Source organism: Rhincodon typus, chromosome 28 (genome assembly GCF_021869965.1).
Source record: "Rhincodon typus isolate 14 chromosome 28, sRhiTyp1.1, whole genome shotgun sequence".
Taxonomy (NCBI): Eukaryota; Metazoa; Chordata; class Chondrichthyes; order Orectolobiformes; family Rhincodontidae; genus Rhincodon; species Rhincodon typus.
In genome coordinates this window covers 19,013,899-19,034,503 of record NC_063359.1, presented here as the reverse complement: position 1 = coordinate 19,034,503, position 20,605 = coordinate 19,013,899, and the positions used below count along the sequence as shown (strand labels likewise).

Below are 20,605 nucleotides of genomic sequence, written 5' to 3'. Positions count from 1 at the left end.
GTGAAACATGAAAGGGCTCAGAAAAGATTTATAAGTATGTTGCTGGGATTGGAGGTTTTGAGCTAAAAGGAGATGCTGAGTTTGCTGAGGCTATTTCCCCTGGAGCGTCGGAGGCTGAGGGGTGACCTTATACAGGTTTATAATATCGTGAGGGGCGTGGATAAGGTAAATAGACAAGGTGTTTTCCCCAGGGTGGGGGAGTCCAAAACTAGTGGCCATAGTTTTAAAGATTTAAAAGGGGCCTAAGGGGCAACCTTTTCATGCAAAGTGTGGTGTGTGTATGGAATGATCTGATAGAGGAAGTGGTGGAGTCTGGTACAACTACAACATTTAAAAGGCATCTGGATGGGTATATGAAAAGGAAAGGTTTAGAGAGATATGGGCCAAATGCTGGCAAATAGGACTAGATTTATATAGGATATCTGGTCGGCATGGATGAGTTAGAGCAAAGGGTCTGTTTCCATGCTGTATATCTCTGTGACTGTATGACTCCATGCAAAGAGGCTGTCTCTGCAGCCATTTCTGTGACTTCAACATAATATTGATAGATGTTCACCATCCAGAGCGAGTTGAGGAGGTTCTATAGAAGTGTGCCATATTTGATGCCCATAGAACTCAAGTTGATTATGTGTTGTTATAGTTTGGGGATTAGGTTACATCCTACAGGCCAGTTAGTCTTATGTCAGTGGTGGGCAAATTATTGGAAAGGGCTCTGAGAGATAGGATTTATGATTACTTGGAAAGGCACAGTTTGATTCGTGATACTCAGCATGGATTTGTGAGGGGTAGATCATGCCTTACAAACCTTATTGAATTCTTTGAAGAGGTGACCAAACACGTGGATGAAGGTAGAGCAGTAGATGTGGTATACATGGATTTAAGTAAGGCGTTTGATAAGGTTCCCCATGGTAAGCTCATGTAGAAGGTAAGGAGGCATGGGATAGGGGGAAATGTGGCAGATTGGATTCAGAATTGGCTGACCCTTAGAAGACAAAGGGTGGTAGTGGATGGAAAATATTCAACATGGTACTCAGTTACGCGTGGTGTACCACAAGGATCTGTTCTGGATCCTCTTCTATTTGTGATTTTTGTAAATGATTTGGATGAAGGAGTGGAAGGGTGGGTTAGTAAGTTTGCGGACGATACAAAGGTGGGTCGAGTTGTGGATAGTGCGGAGGGCTGTTTTAGGTTACAAGGGGACATTGATAGGATGCAGAGCTGGGCTGAGAAGTGGCAGATGGAGTTCAACCCTGAAAAGTGTGAAGTGATTCATTTTGGAAGGACAAACTTGAAAGCAGAATACAGGGTTAATGGAAAGATTCTTGGCAGTGTGGAGGAGTAGAGGGGTCTTGGGGTTCATGTCCACAGTTCCCTGAAAGCTGCCACCCAGGTGGATAGAGTTGTTAAGAAGGCATATGGTGTGTTAGCTTTCATTAATAGAGGGATCGAGTTCAAGAGCTGTGAAGTTATGCTTCAGCTATACAAAAGCCTGGTTCGGCCACATCTGGAGTATTGTGTCCAGTTCTGGTCGCCTCATTACAGGAAAGATGTGGAAGTGTTGGAAAAGGTGCAGAGGAGATTTACCAGGATGTTGCCTGGAATGGAGGGAAGGTCTCACGAGGAAAGTTTGAGAGAGCTAGGGCTTTTCTCTTTAGAACGATGAAGGATGAGAAGTGACTTGATAGAGGTGTACAAAATGATCAGAGGTATAGATAGAGTGGACAGCCAGAGACTTTTTCCTAGGGTGGAGGTAGCTATTACGAGGGGACATAGTTTTAAAGTGAGTGGAGGTAGATATAGGGGAGACATCAGAGGGCATTTAAGTGGCTATTAGATAGGCATATGGATGATAGTATAAGGCAGGGGTGGAGGTTAGATAGACCTTAGGATTAGAGTAAAAGTTCAGCACATCATCGTGGGCAGAAGGGCCTGTACTGTGCTGTACTGTTCTATGTTCTATCCTAAAAGAAGAGGAGCTGAAAATCTTCATTAACGAAAAAATGTTTTGAAGGACTCTGTTGCATGAGTTTGAAACTATACATAACTTGTAGACTGCTAAGTCAGTTCATAAGATCCACCTTAAATGCATCTATCATTTAATGTGTAGGTTACAGTGTATATTTGACTGTAATTTTTCAGTTAATTCATGTACTCTGAAATCCAAAGATAATATAACCGATTAACTAAGATATTATTTAGGGCTTTTTTAAAGATTTAGAATTTTTAAAACATGGAATTTTGTGAGTGTTCTTTCAGTAAGTAACTGGGATTTGGATTTTTCATTTTATTATTCAAAGCTTATTGGTCTCCAATGAGATTTCAAAAAAGGTGCATAAAATTGCCATTCATGAATGCTCCTTCAAAATCTTTTTAACATCTCAAGTGCTTAACCACTAATTTAAAAAAACTTATTCATACCTTGCATCAAAGATAAACAACTTATGAACAGGTCCTTTAATCTGTCAATTAAACTGAATTCCGCTGAGAGAATTTTACCTTTGGAAACCAGCCAAGCATTTGTAAAGATCCGTTAGGAAAATGTCAATAAATAACTTTCCTTTTAGTTATTTTTTCATGGCATGTGGTATCATGAGCAAGGTGTCGTGAGCACTTGTTGCCCATATTTAATTATCCTAGAATCGTGTGATTTACTGGACAAGTTCAGAGTGCAGTTAAGAGCCAACTACATTACTGTGAGACTGGAGGGACTGTAGACCATATTTGGTAAGGATGGCAGATTTCCTTGTCTAAAGAGTTTTAGTGAATGTTTTTGTTTATGTCAATTGATGATCATTTCAGGGTCACCATTATTGAGACTAGTTCTAACTCCAGAATTATTAGTTAAATGAACCTTTACCATTGGTCATGATAGGATTTAAACTCATGATTCAATTTAAACCAATGACAACAGATCTCATGGTATGTATCACTTGTTCATTAACATACCCATTATGCCACCTCGTCTGAACAACTACTAAAACAGTTAGAACAGACATTGCTCCACTAAGCAATACATCAGGTTTTTTTTTAACACTTCCACTGGCACCAGCAACCTGTTTTTGTTTTAATTTTTAAAAGGGCCGGGGATTGAAATAGCTTCAGACCGTGACACTTAAACTGACCTTATCTGTGCTCCAACAACATTTAACTCTACTCCATAAATTTGAGACTCCTACCCAATGGGGTTAAGATTCTTCCAACAGCTGAAATATAGTCTGTTCGAACTTGGCACTTAGCTTAACCAGTGCTGCTGAGTTCAGATTTCCCTCATACATGAATTACACCCCACCTCTTTCTCCATTGGTAAAATCTGGAGTCAGAAATGGAGGCAGGATATCTGCATCCAGGTCCCACTCACCATTTTGAATATCATTCGAGCTCACAAACATCCAGGTCACAGTGTCCAATTTTTCTTGCCTTATGCCGCTGTTAAATACCTTGGGATGATATTGTATTTCATATTGATGTTATGCAGGTTATTGTTTCTTTTAAATTACCAAGAACAAAAATAATATCAAATCCGTACTCTGGCAAAGAAAGAAAAACAACCATGAAGCTCTCACAATCAAAAAGAACCATCTTTTTACTCAATGAAGCAATAGAAAAAAATGTGATTTAAAGATTTTGAAATCTTTTCTTTGATCCAAGAACTGAACAATTGTGCCTGGAGTGGTCTAAGGCATGTGTGGCTCATGAGTGAGTCCTGACCTAAAACATCGACTTTCCTACTCCTCTGATGCTGCCTGGCCTGCTGTGCCCCTCCAGCTCTACACTGTGTTATCTATGGCTCATGAGTAGTTTTTTTTCTTACTGAGTCTTTACTAAAAAAAACGGAAAAGCTAATCGGATTTAAACAAGACAAGTTGAAGGTAGGTGCAGTGAAAATCACTTGAAGGATCACTTGTATCTTCTGGGTGCAGCATCAGGGATGGAGTGAACTAGGCATTCTTCAGTTGCAGCCATTTTTCTTCTCCTCATGGTTCAAACAACTTCATGGTGGTTGCAATTTACCAGCCATCCAAGGACGTGCTGCAGGGATGTGAAATAGTGAGGGCATAGGGCGAGGTGAGTGCTCATTTCCAACAGGGAAATCTTATCAGTGGTGGGAAGGTGAAAGATGGTCTTTCCACCCCAAGGCCAACTGAGGTCCTCATGTTTCTCATTATACACTTGGAGGTAGTTGCAGTACATTAAGACCCTGAAGGGCCTCACAGACCGATATAAATGATCGCAGGTATTCTTTCAGAAAAGAACAAGTCATCTCCCCCAGTAACCTGGTCAATATTTTTCCCTCAGAAGTGTATGCCTTTGGCGCATTTATTGAGCTTCTATATGTGGGCCTTTGCTGTGCACATGTTGGGCTGTCACATTTCAGCCTGTTACTTATAGAAGAAGTAGTTGTTCACTCAGCCCCTCAAGTCTGTTCCTGGCCAGTCTCTAGGTCAACTCCGTATTCCCTGATACAATAACTAGACAAAAAAAAACCCATTTAAATTATCCATTGACCCCAGCATCCACTGCCTTTTGTAGACAGAATTCTGGATATTCATTACTCTGTTTGAAAAAATGCCCAAGATTTTATCAGCAAATGGCTGAGTTTGAATTTTAAGATTAAGCCTCATTGATCTGGAGTCATCTGACTGAATCCTTTCATTATTTTAAACACCATAATTAGACTATTAATTCCAAATAAAGCTTTTTTCACTGTGGACCACTTTAGAATGTCCCAGAGCTTAGCAAATGTCTTATAATTGCACGTTTTTTTCTTTCAGATGCATATGGGGCAATGATGTCTTTCACGAAAAGAAAACATTGCTTGTTAGCATTAGACCTGCATTCGGTGCAATCAATATTAGACCTAATTGATAGTCAAGAAGTTATTTATTCCATAAGGGAATTGAGTGAAATAATTTAAGGCATTTGTAACGAACAATTTGAACAAGGAATGCTATACATTGAACAAGACTGCAGTTCAGCAGAAATATGATTACCTCACGTTTATATATCATTAAAAGTCAGAGGAACATAGAAACAGGAGTAGGCTATTCAGCCCCTTGATCCTGTTTCACCATTCAATGAGATTCTGGCTGATCTGTCACCTAATTCCATATACCTGCCTTTAGCCCATATCCCTTAATACATTAGCTTAACAAAAAATGATTTATTCCAGATTTAAATTTAACATCTGATCCAGTATCCACTGTAATTTGAATAAGAGAGTTCCAAACATCTACCTTTTTTTATGTAAGTGCTTCCTAACATCGCTCCTGAATAGTTTGGCCCTAATTCTCAGTTCTAGTCTTGTGTATTTGCATTTTTCTGTCCAGCATCCTGTTACTACAATTTTGACTCATTGTTCTATATTCATGTTTGCCTGTGGAAATATTCAGAATGAAAATGTTGTAGTTCCATCGGGAGAGGCAAACCGTGTCCAGGAGATGGCAATGTAGAGCAAATTTTTGAGGTCAATCAATTTCTGTTCACAGTTATTATGCAGTTATTTCTTTTAATCAACCATAAGGACATGCTATTATACACCTCTGGGGCAAATAAGACTTGAACAACAACCATCTGGCTCAGAGGTAGGAACACAATTGCACGCTGACAGCTCTTGTGTCTTCTAGTCACTAGCTATACACAAGGTAGGGACACAGCCAATGTGTAAAACACATTCTGATCACAGTTCAAGATTTCTAACAAACAAAAACAGAAATTGCTGGAGTAACTCAGAGGTCTGGCAGCATCTGTGGAGAGAGAAACAGAGTTAAAGCTTCAAATCGAACTCTATTTTCTCTTCAGTACTGTTAGACCTGCTGAGTTTCTCCAGCAATTTCTGTTGTTTGTTTCAGATCTCTAGCATCCACAGTACTTTGTTTTCGTCAAGGTTTCCATTTGCTCTGCTGGGAGACTGCAGCTTCAGTTACTCAGTGATATTAAGACATGACAGGCATTACCAAAGGTTTAAGGATGAGACCAAAGAATGCAATTTCTGTTAAAATGCTATGCAGCTGATCATCAGTAAGATTTGAAAAGTTTGTTTTAATGGATAAACATCTGTTTTGTATCCAACAGGCTGGCATAGTTTTCAATGCTGGAAGACAATTAAGAGCCACAATTTATGACCAAAAATAATAATGCTGAATTACAATTAGCAAGCACCCAGAAGTCCATAATTCCATGAAGCAATAACAACTAGTCATGACTTTATCCTTCGTCATCATGATGTCAGCTGACTCAAATTAACCTCCAGATTTTCATGTTTTATGAATATGAATCTGGCTGCCAGTCATCCTCCTTCACTTTGGAGAGAAACAGACTGCACCAATTGATTTGATTCAATTGAAACACAGCATGATCACAACTGACAAGAAAAGCATGAGATTCAGCTGGAACAACGAACCGAGTTGTCCATCTATGTTAAGCCATGAGAAGGTAGCATGCCTTCTTATTAACCACAGTGAATCCAGATCCAATGGGATCAGATAAACACAGAATTGTTACAGCATAGCATTGACTGTCCCATTGAACATCTCACCTGGTGCCATTCCCTTGACATCTCCCTGTTACCCTTTTCAAACCATATAGTGTTATGTTGGTCAAGAGAAAACAGGGTGCAGAGCTGGATGAACACAGCAGGCTAAGCAGCATCATAGGAGCAGAAAGCCTGACGTTTCGGGCCTAGAACCTTCATCAGAAATGGGGGAGGGGAAGGGGGTTCTGAAATAAATAGGGAGAGAGGGGGAGGCGGATAGAAGATGGATAGAGGAGAGGATAGGTGGAGAGGAAACAAACAGGTCGAAGGGGCGGGGATGGAACCAATAAAGGTGAGTGTAGGTGGGGAGGGAGGGAGGAGATAGGTCAGTCCAGGGAGGACGGACAGGTCAAGGGGGCGGGATAAGGTTAGTAGGTAGGAGATGGGGGTGGGGCTTGAGGTGGGAGGAGGGGATAGGTGGGAGGAAGAACAGGTTAGGGAGGCGGGGACGAGCTGGACTGGTTTTGGGATGCGGTAGGGGGAGGGGAGATTTTGAAGCTTGTGAAATCCACATTGATACCAATGGGCTGCAGGGTTCCCAAGCGGAATATGAGTTGCTGCTCCTGCAACCTTCGGGTGGCATCGTTGTGGCACTGCAGGAGGCCCAGGATGGACATGTCGTCTGAGGAATGGGAGGGGGAGTTGAAATGGTTCACGACTGGGAGGTGTAGTTGTTTATTGCGAATCGAGCGTAGGTGTTCTGCAAAGCGGTCCCCGAGCCTCGGTTTGGTTTCCCCGATGTAGAGGAGGCCACAACGGGAACAGCGGATGCAGTATACCACATTGGCAGATGTGCAGGTGAACATCTGCTTGATGTGGAAAGTCTTCTTGGGGCCTGGGATGGGGGTGAGGGAGAAGGTATGGGGGCAGGTGTAGCACTTCCTGCGGTTGCAGGGAAAAGTGTCGGGTGTGGTGGGGCTGGAGGGGAGTGTGGAGCGGACAAGGGAGTCACGGAGAGAGTGGTCCCTCCGGAAAGCAGATAAAGGTGGGGAGGAAAAGATGTCTTTGTTGGTGGGGTCGGATTGCAGTGTTATGTTGGTAGTTGGATGAAGAGAAGTGGAATGAAATTCATATGGAATGTAAACACTGAGGGCATTAGCTGATAGCCTGTTTCTGTGCAATCCATTCCACTTAATTCTACACACATTAATTCTTTTTTTTATTGTGAATTATGATGCATAGAACATAGCTGAACATGTAAAGAATGCTAAAGATCACATAAAATATACATGAATCACAAATTTTTAAACCTTTATTTGACTTTGACAATAAAGTTATGATGTTTATTCATCATGTTGCAACTGTCCTTTGATATGAATTCCAAATTGCATTTCAAATATTATCTGCTAATGTATTAAATCCAGCCTGGCATTTATACATGATTAAAATGGTATTTTGTTAAATTTAACCTCTGTAAGTTAGAATCAATGTATTTTCAAATAAATGGTTTTGCTGCTGGAGAATGAAATATTAGCTATTTTTGTCAGAAACTACTTTCAAAGAGGAACCTGCTTCCATATGTAACTACATTATTTAAGGAATGCAAGTGAGAGAAGCCAGGAAATTATAGCCATGTCAGCCTGTTGAAAAAAGCTACTGGAATCTGTAATTAAGAAGAGTAGTTGAGCACTTAAACTGATCAGAGAGAAGCAATGTGAAATTGTTAAGGACAGGCTGCTTTTTTTTAACCTACTGGTATCTCTTTAGGAAGCTTCTAACGTACTGGCAGGGCAATATCTGTGCATGTACAGCATAGGACTTCCAAAAGGCATTCCATAAAGTCTCACTTAACAGACTGTCAACAAAAAATAAATTTCTCTGAAACCAAAGGCAAATTATTGACCTGGTTAACAGATAGAAAGTAAGGATAATGGTACTTGAATTGGCAACAGGTGCCTAGTGGTATTTTACAAGATTTGTAATCGACTTCCAACTACTCAGTATAGTTATTAAGGAATTAGATAAGGCGACAGTGAGCCATGTATATCCAAAATAGCCAATGACACAAAGAATAACAGAATAGTAAGTTGGGTAGAAAGCTGTGCAAAATAATGAAGAGACATTGACAGGTTAAGTGAGATTGGAAAGAGCTTTGGCAGATGGATTTCAACGCAGCTAAGTGAGAAATCTTCCATGTTGGATCAAAAAGAGATAAATGTGGATATTTTTAAAAATGGTAAATACCTAAAAACAGTGGTGCTTGAAAGTGTTGAGGAGGTCCAGGTAGTAATTCAGGCACAATCAGTAATACGATATGAAGGAACAAACAGAAAATCCTAGAGAGCTAGAATCAAAAGGGGAAGGGCTAAAATAAAAGTGTAGGCATGAAGTATGGGTCACAGTTTTGCTCCAGCACCATTAGCACCTGGTTAAACCTCAGAACAGCTCAGAACGTACCTTAGAAAGAATGACCTTGGAAGGGGTGCAGCACCTAATCACCTATTACCAGGACTCCAAGAATTAGAGATGTATACCCTGGACTGTAAACTGTTAAGTAGTGATTTGATTTAGTGTTTTGAAAGGAATTGAAAGGATGGTGAGAGAGAAACTTTTTTCTGCTGCTGGGGAGTGTAGGACAAGGGGACAGAACCATAAAAATGAAGTAGGCCATTTAGGATAAGTTATAACTCACTTTGTATAAGCAGCATTCTGTTTGAAGATGCATGCAACAGGTACCAACAGAAAGCAGTGGATGCTGGCTCAATTAATAACTTTAAATCTGATATCAGTAAAAGTTTTACAAGTCAAGCATATTCAGAGATATCAAGACAAGGTAGGCAGGTAGAATTAGGCTGTGGATTGTCATTGAATGGGGAAGTAACGCAAGCAGCTGTCTTATGCCCCTGAACATAGAGGTGTGTGTTAACAATGGTTGAAATACCTTCAGATATGTATGTCATTATGTTCCTTACTCATTTCAGAGTTTTAACCCAAGCTGGTAGCTGTCAAAGGGAAATTTAGTTTAACTGCCTCCAGTAGTTTTGAAGGTCAGATAACACCAATTAATTTATCTTAGAGTACAACATGTGGATTATTCTCCTCTTTTCATCCATACAGATTTTCTTTCAGACAATGATAGTCAACACGATTCCTGCTACAGTGGCTCCACAGAAATACTTTTACTTTGCATTAGTGGGTACAGGACCTGCTCTAGGCCATAGGCCCTTAATGTACATGTGTAATAATCTGTTCTATATCTGATCTTATTTTTGCTACTTTCATTTAGGAGCAGCAGTATGCCTACCCCTGTAGGTGGCTAGAATTACTTGTCTTTCAATTGCATAATGCTGGAAGTGAAAACATTTCCAAAACAACAGTAGGCTTTGCCTAACTATTTCTGTGATGTGGAGGTGCCGTTGTTGGACTGGGGTGGATAAAGTCAGAAGTCAAAAGACACCAGGTTATAGTCCAACAGGTTTATTTGAAATTACAAGCTTTCGGAGTGCTGCTTCTTCATTTGGTGAAGTTGTGTGACTTCTGACCTTGTCTACCGCAGTCCAACACCAGCACCTCCACATCACTATAAACATACAGACATGGGAATTAGGAGCAGCTGTAGGCCTACTCCTATTGGTGGCTGGAGTTACTTGTCTTTCATATGCATAATGCTGGAAGTGAAAATATTTTCAAAACAACAGTAAACTCTGTTGCCTAACTTTGTTGCATTGAATTGATCAGCATTGGGCCCCCGTAACTGGACATGAATTAACTCAATTCTGGATTATAGTTAGACAACGTCATGAAAATCATTTCAAGATTTATATGTTTTCGAGATAAAACTTTTAATGTAAGGTAAATGAGGTAAAAAAAAAAGCTGAGTTTGAGACACTAGGGAAAACCCCTAAAATAATTACCACTCAAAAGATGATCCATGGTTACTTAAAGAGCTTAAGTGTAATAACCACGAACGATAGGTGGTCCTCTCAGAGATGTGGAACAAAACCAATACATCTTGTAAGAGTGCTGTTGGCCCTATTAGAGTTTTAAATTATTTATGTAATTCCCCTAGATTTACTTCTCAGGCTGTTTTAGAAGGTGAAGGTGATTTTAATTTTGGACATGCCAAGTGTGACACATTGCCATGGGGATAGATTGCAGCGTGGTAGTCTTTTAGTTTCATTTTATCTGTATCTTCTCTCACTGAAGGAAGATAGTTTAAGTTTGGAGCTGGAATAGTGTGGAAACAGGCAAGAGAAAAAGCTATTAGGAGCAGTAGACCACAAAGCAACAAGGCAGTGAAGCCCATACTTGGGACTGGTATCCACAAATTCAAATGATTAGGGAGAGTTAGATGGTCATATGGCCAAATGCTCATGGAAGAACACTAAAATCTTTCATCCTTTGGATAATAGTTAGAACATTGAAGAGAATCAAAGTGAATTCCAAACAGCTGTGATACCACTTTGGTTTGGTGCCAGGAGAAGGGAGAAGTGTAACATATAGAGAAAACCTTGGGTGGAAATAGAAGCAGAATGTGTGTGTCAAGTTGAGGTTTTCAGGTGTAAAATCTATTCAGAAAATATATCGACCAGGATTTTCCCACTCCTGACAAAGTGAAGGGGTGTCATGTGTTAGGTGGTGTCTAACATTCCATCCCCACCAGAGAGATGATTGACCATATCACATGACAAATAACTCATTCAGGGGGTTTCTCACCCTATCAGATCACCAGAAGATATTGGCCAATCAGAGACTGTCAGTTTCTGAGTCCTAGGCCCTGCCAGTTGAGGCCTACTCCTGAACTGATTCGGGGGTGACAAGATGAGTTTTTGTTTGCATTCTTATCGTAGAGTCTGAGTTGCAGGGAGTGGAGGGGTTCCCAATCTAGGGCAGGAGGGTGGCTTTCAAAGAATGCTCCCCTGCGCTCTATCTCATGCCTCCAGACTCCTCCCCTAATTCAGCAGGCAGGTCACCATGGTCTACCAGTCAGGAAGATAGCCACCTTTCCCATCTGCCTGTCAGGTGGGCCACGTGGAGGTGAAAAGGTCCTTACATGGCCATTGACTAACCACCGGGGTGCCCTTGTTGCTGAAGAATCGAGGAAGTCACCAATCGGTCTTCTCGGCCAACACTATATTGTGCTTCTCTCCAGGCAAGCTCGATCAATTATTTCACTTTCTCACCACTTCTCTCACCACGATCAGGGAGAGGAAAATTCTACCCTAAGCGCTGGCTTTGTTTAATTCCAGTGCTGTAAAATATTTTGTGTAAAATGTGGTATCTTGCGCTTTCAATTAATAATTGGGAGTTTAAAATTTATTTTTAAAAGTTAATGGACCCCTTCAAGATAATAGCACAGTTAAGCAACAACGTAATTCAGTTTTTTAATGCTCCCCTATCATGTTATTTTGCTTTGCTGTGCAAATAATGCTGGTATTGATGATTCCAAGTTACTGAGCAATTATTATCATTGCTCCAAATTTGTCTAAGTTTCAGCAATATCACTGATGGACTGTTAGTAGAAAACACTCGAGCATAAATAGATGACAACATTATTCAAATTTAATCATAGGCTGGGACTTTTCTCACTGGAACACATGAGGTTGAGAGGTGACCTAACTGCGGTTTATAAAATCATGAGGGGCATAGATAAGCAAACTGAATGGCAGATGTCTTTTCCCCAGGATGGAGGATTTCAAGGCTGGGGACATATTTTTAAGGTGAGAGGAGAAAGATTTTAAAAAGACATGAGAGGCAATTTTTTTACACAGAGAACGGTTAGTGCGTGGAATGAACTTCCAGAGGAAGTGGTGGATATGGGCGCAGTTACAACGTTTAAAAGACTTTTAGATAAGTACATGAATAAGAAATATTTGGAGGGATTTGGGTCAAGCGCAGGCAAGTGGGACTAGTTTGGTTTGGGATTATGGTCAGCATGGACTGGTTGGACTGAAGGATGTGTTACCACACTGTATGACTCTGTGAATTTACCCCTAAATTTAGAATTTTGCTCAGTTTTTCTTTTGTTTTAAAACTTCATAGGATTTCAAAGACCCAAGTGAGACATTAGGTTGATTGGACACAGGAGTGGGCAGGGAGTCAGATTGACAGATGTTAATAAGCATCAGGATGATCTGCTCATAGTGAAGAATTGCTGTCCTTTTATGCAGATATCGAGGCTGGTTTAAAACTGGCAGACCGGGCTGGAAGCCTTACTCAAATGAAGCACATGTGGAGAAACTATGGGGTGGTCTCTCTGCTTCAAGCAGCCCTCTCTTCAATAAACACTCCATGACATTTTAAAAGATGAATGGAATACTTCGAACAAACATTTCAATGAACGCTGTCCACCTTTCTGTGAACTGCACACAACCCAAGAAGTGAGAGAGAGGGGGAGAGTGAAGAAAGAAAATGAAGCAAAAGGAGAAGGAAGTGGGAGGGTAGGGCCGATAGTGGGGCTACTTCAATGATTTTTGGACACTGATTACAAGATTTACAAGAAACACATTTTGTGGCTGATTTCTTTGGGGTATGCCCAGCTGTTTTAGTTTTTATTCATTAGTTGGCCACCTTCTTGGCATTTTCACCCTCCTTCCTCAAATACCAGCAGCTTCATAGAACCCATCTGTTTCAGTAATCTTCACCCACATTTTGAAATTCAGGCTGCAGTTATAATGCAAAGATTGACTTCATTACATGATGAGATGAAGCAGAAAAAAATAAATCCTTCCTCGACTGTACTCAATTAGGTAAAGGTAAAGTCATCGTGGTCCTACTTTCTCATCAGAGAGTGAGAGACAACTGATGGTGAGTTTAACCTGAGGATCACCATGCCTTAGGTGTGAAGGGTGAGGTTGAGGAGGCTGTCCATTCACAATGACCTCAGCTAATACAGGAATTAGACCCATGCTGTTGGCATCACTTTGCATTGGAAACCAGCCATCCAGCCAACTAAACTAGCCTACCCTCTCTTAATCCATTAATATTCAATTTAAATCACCTCCAAGGAAATGATTAAAAATCTAAACTATTTTTGGAGCAGGACTTAACAAATGTCAAATTATGTGAAATAATTGATAAGCCATGGTTTTCAGTAAAACTTCTCCCTCAGCAGCTAATTTAGCCATGTCAGTTTAAGCATTTTAATGTCCTTTCTTCATCTGTGATAGAACTGAGTGCATCTTTTCCCAAATGGCTTTGTTTTAGAAATATCTCAAGTGAAAATGGAAAAGCAGTAATCGGCACATCACAAATTTCTGCCAGCACAGAAATGTTCTGCCTGAAACAATTCGAGGAAAAATAATAGCCATTTTTCCCAAAGATTATGCACTTCCTCAATTATTTCAATACAATATCAGTAATGGTATCTGCTTTTAGCTTCTGGGCACTTTACCAAGGATATGCTTTAGGCAGCACAAGGATAACATCTTGCCAAAGCAGCTTTCTGTTTCTCTGTCTTTCAACACCTCCCACTACCAAGTGCAGAAACAATAGTGGTGAGTATCCAACTTTTTTACTGACCTATGTTCAAATGACGTATAGCAAGTGCGTCAATGTACAATTTTCTCTGCTAAGCACTCGCTTATAGATGCAGGCATTAACCTAAGCCCAATAAGTTTTGAGAATAATTTTTCACTTTAATTAACCATTTGAAAATATTTTAAATCCTGATATGGAATTATACCCTTATAGCAATGATAGTATGCAAAGGCAAAATCAAAATAAATATGGACAGAAAATTATTCCGTGCCCTGCACATTACCTTGTGTTTTTAGTGTTACCTCATTCCCTGATCACTAATGCAATATTTTTGAGGAAAACTGGAATCAATGGGTTTCAGGGGGCAAATTCTCCGCTGGTTGGAGTCATACCTGACACACAAGAAAATGTTGTGGCTGTTGGAGGTCAGTCATCTCAGCTCCAGGACATATCTGCAGGCTCAGGGTAGTGTCCTTCAGCATGATCTTGACAGGTTGGGTGAGTGGGTAAATCAACGGCAGATGCAGTATAATTTGGATAAATGTGAGTTTGCAAAAACAAGAAGGCAGATTACTACCTGAATGGCTGTAAATTGGGAGAGGGGAGTGTGCAATGGGACCTGGGTGTCCTTGTGCACCAGTTGCTGAAGGTAAGCATGCAGGCGCAGCAGGCGGTAAAGAAGGTAAATGGTATGTTGGCCTTCACTGCGAGAGGTTTCGAGTACAGGAGCAGGGATGTGTTGTTGCAGTTATACAGGGCCTTGGTGAGGCTACACCTAGAATATTGTGTGCAGTTTTGGTCTCCTTTTCCGAGGAAGGATGCTCTTGCTCTCGAGGGAGTGCAGCGAAAGTTTACCAGGCTGATTCTGGGGATGGCGGGTCTGACGTATGAGGAGAGATTGACTAGGTTGGGATTTTATTCGCTAGAGATCAGATGAATGAGGGGGGATCTCATAGATCCTTATAAAATTCTAACAGGACTGGACGGGTAGATGCAGGGAGGATGTTCCCGATGGTGGGTGTGTCCAGAACCAGGGGTCACAGTATGAGGATTCTGGGTAGACTATTTAGAACGGAGATGAGGAGACATTTCTTCACCCAAAGAGTGGTGAGCCTGTGGAATTCATTACCACAGGAAGTAGTTGATGTGAAAACATTGAATGTATTCAAGAGACGACTAGATATAGCACTTGGGGCAAATGAGATCAAAGGTTATGGGGAGAAAGCAGGATTAGGCTATTGAGTTGGACAATCAGCCATGATCGTGAAGAATGGCAGAGCAGGCTCGAAGGGCCGAATGGCCTCCTCCTGCTCCTATCTTCTATGTTTCTGTGTCCTAGGTCCAACCGTTCAGCTGGTTCATCAATGACCTTCCCTCCATCATACAGTCAGAAGTGGGGGTGTTCACCGATGATTGCACAATGTTCAGCACCATTAGTGACTCCTCAGATACTGAAGAGGTCCATGTTCAAATGCAGCAGGACCTGGAAAATATCCAGGCTAGGGCTCACAAGTGACAAGTAACTTTCATGCCACAACGATGCCAGGGTATGATCATCTCCAATGACAGACAATCTAACCACTGTCCCTTGACCATCAATGGTGTTACCATCACTGATTCCTCCATTATCAACATCCTGGGGATTCTATTGACCGGAAACTCAACTGGAATCGCCATATAAATACAGTGGTAACAAGAGCAAGTCAGAGGCTAGGAATACTGTGGCAAGTAACTTACCTAACCTGTTGGCTCCCAAAAGCCTGCTCACCATCGACAAGGCACAAATCAAGAATGTGATGGAATACTCTCAATTTGCCTAGATGAGTGCAGTGCCAAAAACACTCAATAAGCTTGATACCATGCAGATCAAAGCAGTATGCTTGAATGGCACCACATACACAAACATCCATTCCCTTCAGCACTGATGCTCAGGGGCAGTGTTTACCATCTACAAGGTGCACTGCAGAAATTCACACAAGATTCTTAGACAGCACCATCCAAATCTGTGACACCTTCCATCTAGAAGGACAAGGGCAGCAGATATATGGGACCACCAGCACCTGCAAATTCCCCTCCGAGCCTCTTACTATCCTCACTTGGAAGTATATCTCCCTACCCCACTTCTGTTCCTTCACTGTCGCTGTGTCAAAATCCTGGAATTCCCTCCCTAATGGCATTGTGGGCCTACATGCAGCACATAGTTTAAGAAGGCAGCTCACTGCCACCTTCTCAAGGACAACTAGGGAGAGGCAATGAATGCTGGCCAGTTATTGATACCCAGGTCCCATGGTAGAACAAAGAAAAGGCTTCAATAATACCATTCATGCCCGCTTTAAAGACAAAAGACTGCCTTTGGGCTTCAACTTTTTATTATCTCATACAATATTTTTTCCCGCATTAATAATACATTGTATAGGTTATTTATTATTTAAATTTTGACTGGGGACCTGAAAATACTGCATGCAATCTGCATTGGCAGCTGTTAAAGATGGTGTAAGTACAGGCGATTATTAATAGAAGTGACATTGAGGAGAGTAGCTGAGAAAACAACATTAAATCTTGCAGACTGGTAGTATGTTTTTAAAACTGACCCCAGAGTTATCAAATCACTCTCAATTTTCTGAAGAAGGGTCCAGACCCAAATCTTCAGCTTTCCTGCTCCTCTGATACTGCCCGGCCTGCTGTGTTCATCCAGCTCCACACCTTGTTATCTCAGACTCCAGCATCGGCAGTTCCTACTATCTCTTAATTTTTAATCCTGTTGGTTAGAAACCAAATCCATCAGTTTGGTTTTGCTGCAGTGAAATCAGCAAAGTGATGAAGTAAAACTGAATCAAAATTTTCAATCAATAGATTACTGTCACTGTCAGACTCTTCCAAATAGCAAAAAGTTCTTTTGAGTTCCACCTTCCTCTTAGCAATTGCAGTATTTTCTTCAAGCCTGTATTAGCCAAATGCTATGATATATAGAAGTTACTTTTTCCACTTTCTTTCTATAAGACCCTGTCTATTTTTGATCCAATCTGTTTCTTGAGTGCTGATTGTTTCGTCCTTTCATCCAAAGTTTCCTCTATAAAATGAGTTATCTTATAAAGATCTCATTTTGATGTTGGGCTATTACTCTGGATTATATCATTATCTGTTAAATTTACTATCTAGATAACTTGTGGTGGATACAGGGTTACACAGACTCCTTGTCCACAGTTCTTAGATTTGGATAATGCCACATGGCAATTACAGACTGACAATAGATGCCATTGCCGGTAGGCTGTATTGAGATTGTTTCTTGATTACTGGTGATAAACTAGATGGAAAGTAGGAGAGTCAAAACACATTGTGGTTGAGACTGTGGAATTTGAAGCATAAACACCTCAACCATGATCGAATAGGCTCAAGGGACACATGCTCTACAGCTCCTATTTATTATATTTTTATGTTGCCCACAGGGCATTGGGCAGCAGAGTTGCTGGTGGTAGATGTCAGTACATGACTAGTTTTCCAGCATTGTTGAACCTCCTGGGGAGGAAATGTTGGGTGGAATGAAACTGCAGCTTAGGTTTTTGCTTAGTTCCCAGTGTCTGCAAGCTGCGGAGGAATACTTGCACATTCTCTCCTCTTCACTGCCAGCATACAGACACACACATCATCCTACCACAGGAAACAGATGTCTGCTCACATGTGTTGACAGGGATCAGACACAGACACCCACAGGCTGGTTGATTAGTTACCTGACAGTAAAGAAAAGCTAATCACTGGTTTTTCCTAAATCACTGTGGATCAGACAGTGAATTGAGATAATGGTTGCAGAGGATGACTTGAATATTTTCTGTGGCATTGAATAGTAGGCAACAAGCACACCAAGCAGGGTTATCAGGCACCAGTCCGGGCTGAGTTGGAGTTCAAAAGGGAATCACAAATGTGGGAACTGGAATACAGAGGAAGCAATTCTAAATATAAGGGTGGGATCCAAAATGGCAGGGTATGGGGCATTACAAGAGGAGAGGTTTTCTCAAGTCACCACCATCCTGGCTTCAATGAGTGGGATAGTGTACAGTGGACATGGCCAGGGCGGAGGATAGTGATTATCAAATAAAGGGCTGCATGAAATGTGGGGAGCCTCAAAGCTGATGGGCTTGATAGGGAGAGCTGAAGGGTGGATGGGGACAGTCTTGAATCTCAGGCAGAGCCTTAACTCCACTCTCAGGAGCATGCCCTGGATATGGTTCCCGTTTCCACCAAACCCTAACTGTGCAATACACCTGGGAAATGGCTGCCAGCACATGCTCAGTGGATGATGTGCTTGTTTTATCTGTGCCGATCGGGTGCTCTTCTAAGCAATGTGAGGCCCCTCAAGGGGCAATGGCACTAACCAGGCATTCAGTGTCAATAGAATGCACACATGCAGTAGGTTACTCTGCAGGTGCAGCTTATGCATTGACCAACAATACAATACATAAACCTTAGCCACAAGTGATCTTGACCATGCCATTGATCATGACAAATTAGTCCTAGTAGTTCCCGATGAAACGGAAGTGATCAAAGCTGACATTAGAAGTGTTGCCTGCAGCTGTTGATACTCAAACACATTTCAAATGTCTAACAGATCCTCATGGGCTCTGAGCTGCTTTCTCCTCATAGTGAACTGTAAGGTATGTGAGAACGGGGACCCTTCATGCAATGCTGCATTTTGTGGGTGGTTCAGGTGGGGTAGAGTGGGGACATGTTGGGAATACTCCTACTCTGATTATAATATTCCAATGTATTTGTACAACATGGTTTGTGATGCATGCATCTGCATTTGATGTTCAATCTCAGAGATCCGTGTCTTGGCATTACGTAGCCATTTTTCTCTGAGGCTTCCATGTCCTACTGTATCATGGCCTTTGACAAAGCCTGATTTCTGTTTAGTATGTTTGCACTGCTCAGGAATCGTATCACTGAGAAGCTGTCCTCTTTCTGATAATGCTCCTGTATGTTCATTGCACCCATCCCGAAAGGATCCAACAACGGCAGGTGCTATTGTTGCTATTGTACAAAGACAGCACAGAAGAATTGAGGAGATACAAAGATGTCAGCAAGCAGGTGCCTGGGTGCCCGATGCTTGGGGGCAGCTGTCTTCCAAGAAGAAAGAGGAGGAGATTGAGCAAGAGGAATATCACTTCCAATATGACAGAGAAATGCAGCATTTGATGCACCAGAACAATTCACTGTGAGGCAGGATTTGGATGTTAATGAAGTTTAGGACATTGCCTATCCTTAACTGAGTGTGTGCTCCCTTATACGACACATTGCTGGAATGAATCTTTGCACTCGTGGGATTACATAGTGAAGAACATGAGTGGAGGCAAGGGCCTGTCACAAAGCATTCACATTAACTTTGCAATCAGTGATCTCATCACTGAAGGGCCATGTCTTGGCTGTAGTTATGAACATAATGATGAAGAATCGCTAAAATTTGTTGTTATCCAGGAGGCTTCTCAGCAAGGCACAATACCACTCCACTATAACCCCTGCCATCCTTGGGATGAAAGTGAAGGCTGCTTAGCTCTGACACAGTAACCACTTAACCCGGTTCTACAGCTAAAATGACAGTGAATCAGATACGTAATGACCTAAAGTGCGCTGATGTGATGTTGTATGTACAATTAACTTTCAACAAGGCCACTTACTGCCCCTGGAGGATTTTCTTTCTGCTTGCCCTCCCATTCCATCTAGATGCAGTGCCAGCACCCACAGCTAGGGGGAGAAAGGAGCCTGCACTGCTGTGCAAGTGATTTGTCCGGAAGAGTTGGGCAGATGGTCCCAGGGCATGTGTGAGCCCAGATGCAGGTTCATCCCCTTGGCTTGAACTTCCACAGGGTTGGGGATCGCTAGCGGGATGGAGGTGGAAGGGCCTGAGTGTGGTCCTGCTCTGTCCAGATGCCTGCTGACACCACCCTGTCTCCTGCAGAGGAAGTGGCCCCTGGAATGGGGTGGAGTCACCTCACTGTTGATGTTGAGCACCGATGGTTGAAGTGATAGCGTGTGAGTCTGCCTGTATTTTCAGTAACCACTGAAGGTTCAGCTGCTGCTGGCTTTCTGTGATGGCCACCAACGTATCCATGGAGACAGCCTGCTCCAACCTTTATTCCTGTTTACTGAGTGTCTCTGGCCATCCTGCCTGATGCTCTAGTAACTGTCTATGTATGTACATGAAGTGATCAATGGCCAATATTATGGGGCCCACTCCTGCCTGGGCCGAAGCAGATGTCCTGAGTGTCAGTGACCTGGACCATTTCTCCCTTGACCAGCCACAGAGAGGTGGCAGTGGTGAACTCATTGGACTGTGGTCCTGAGCCTAGTCTAAGCAAGTAGTGAGTGGGGTATCTATCGCTGAGCTGCTGGAAGATTCAGGAGGCAGCCTTGCTGAGATATCGTCTGAGGAAATCTGGTATTTTTTCCTCAGGGATAAAGGGAGAGCTGATGGGTGTGGGACTGGTCTGTTCAGGACAGAGGAGTTGTGAGAGTGCCATGGTGCCTGCATAAGAGAACAGAGGAAATAAATTACTCAAAGGGCTAGAAGGTTGTGCCTGTTATGAATACTTTCATAGTGGTGCTAATAGGCGAGCAGCAAAGCACAGTACAATGACCTTTATTCTTCACAGAGGTGTCAGT

General features: G+C 41.9%; 1 protein-coding gene across 1 annotated transcript in view; it reads left to right on the top strand.

The window, feature by feature from the left end:
* The window catches only part of LOC109935973 (zinc finger protein 618-like), a 201,439-nt gene extending 182,275 nt beyond the window's left edge, over positions 1-19,164 (top strand). The window contains exon 14 of the mRNA XM_048613361.1: positions 18,878-19,164. Coding sequence (XP_048469318.1) covers positions 18,878-19,164 — 287 coding nt within the window. The remainder of the gene's footprint in view (positions 1-18,877) is intronic.
* The last annotated feature ends 1,441 nt before the right edge of the window (positions 19,165-20,605 follow it).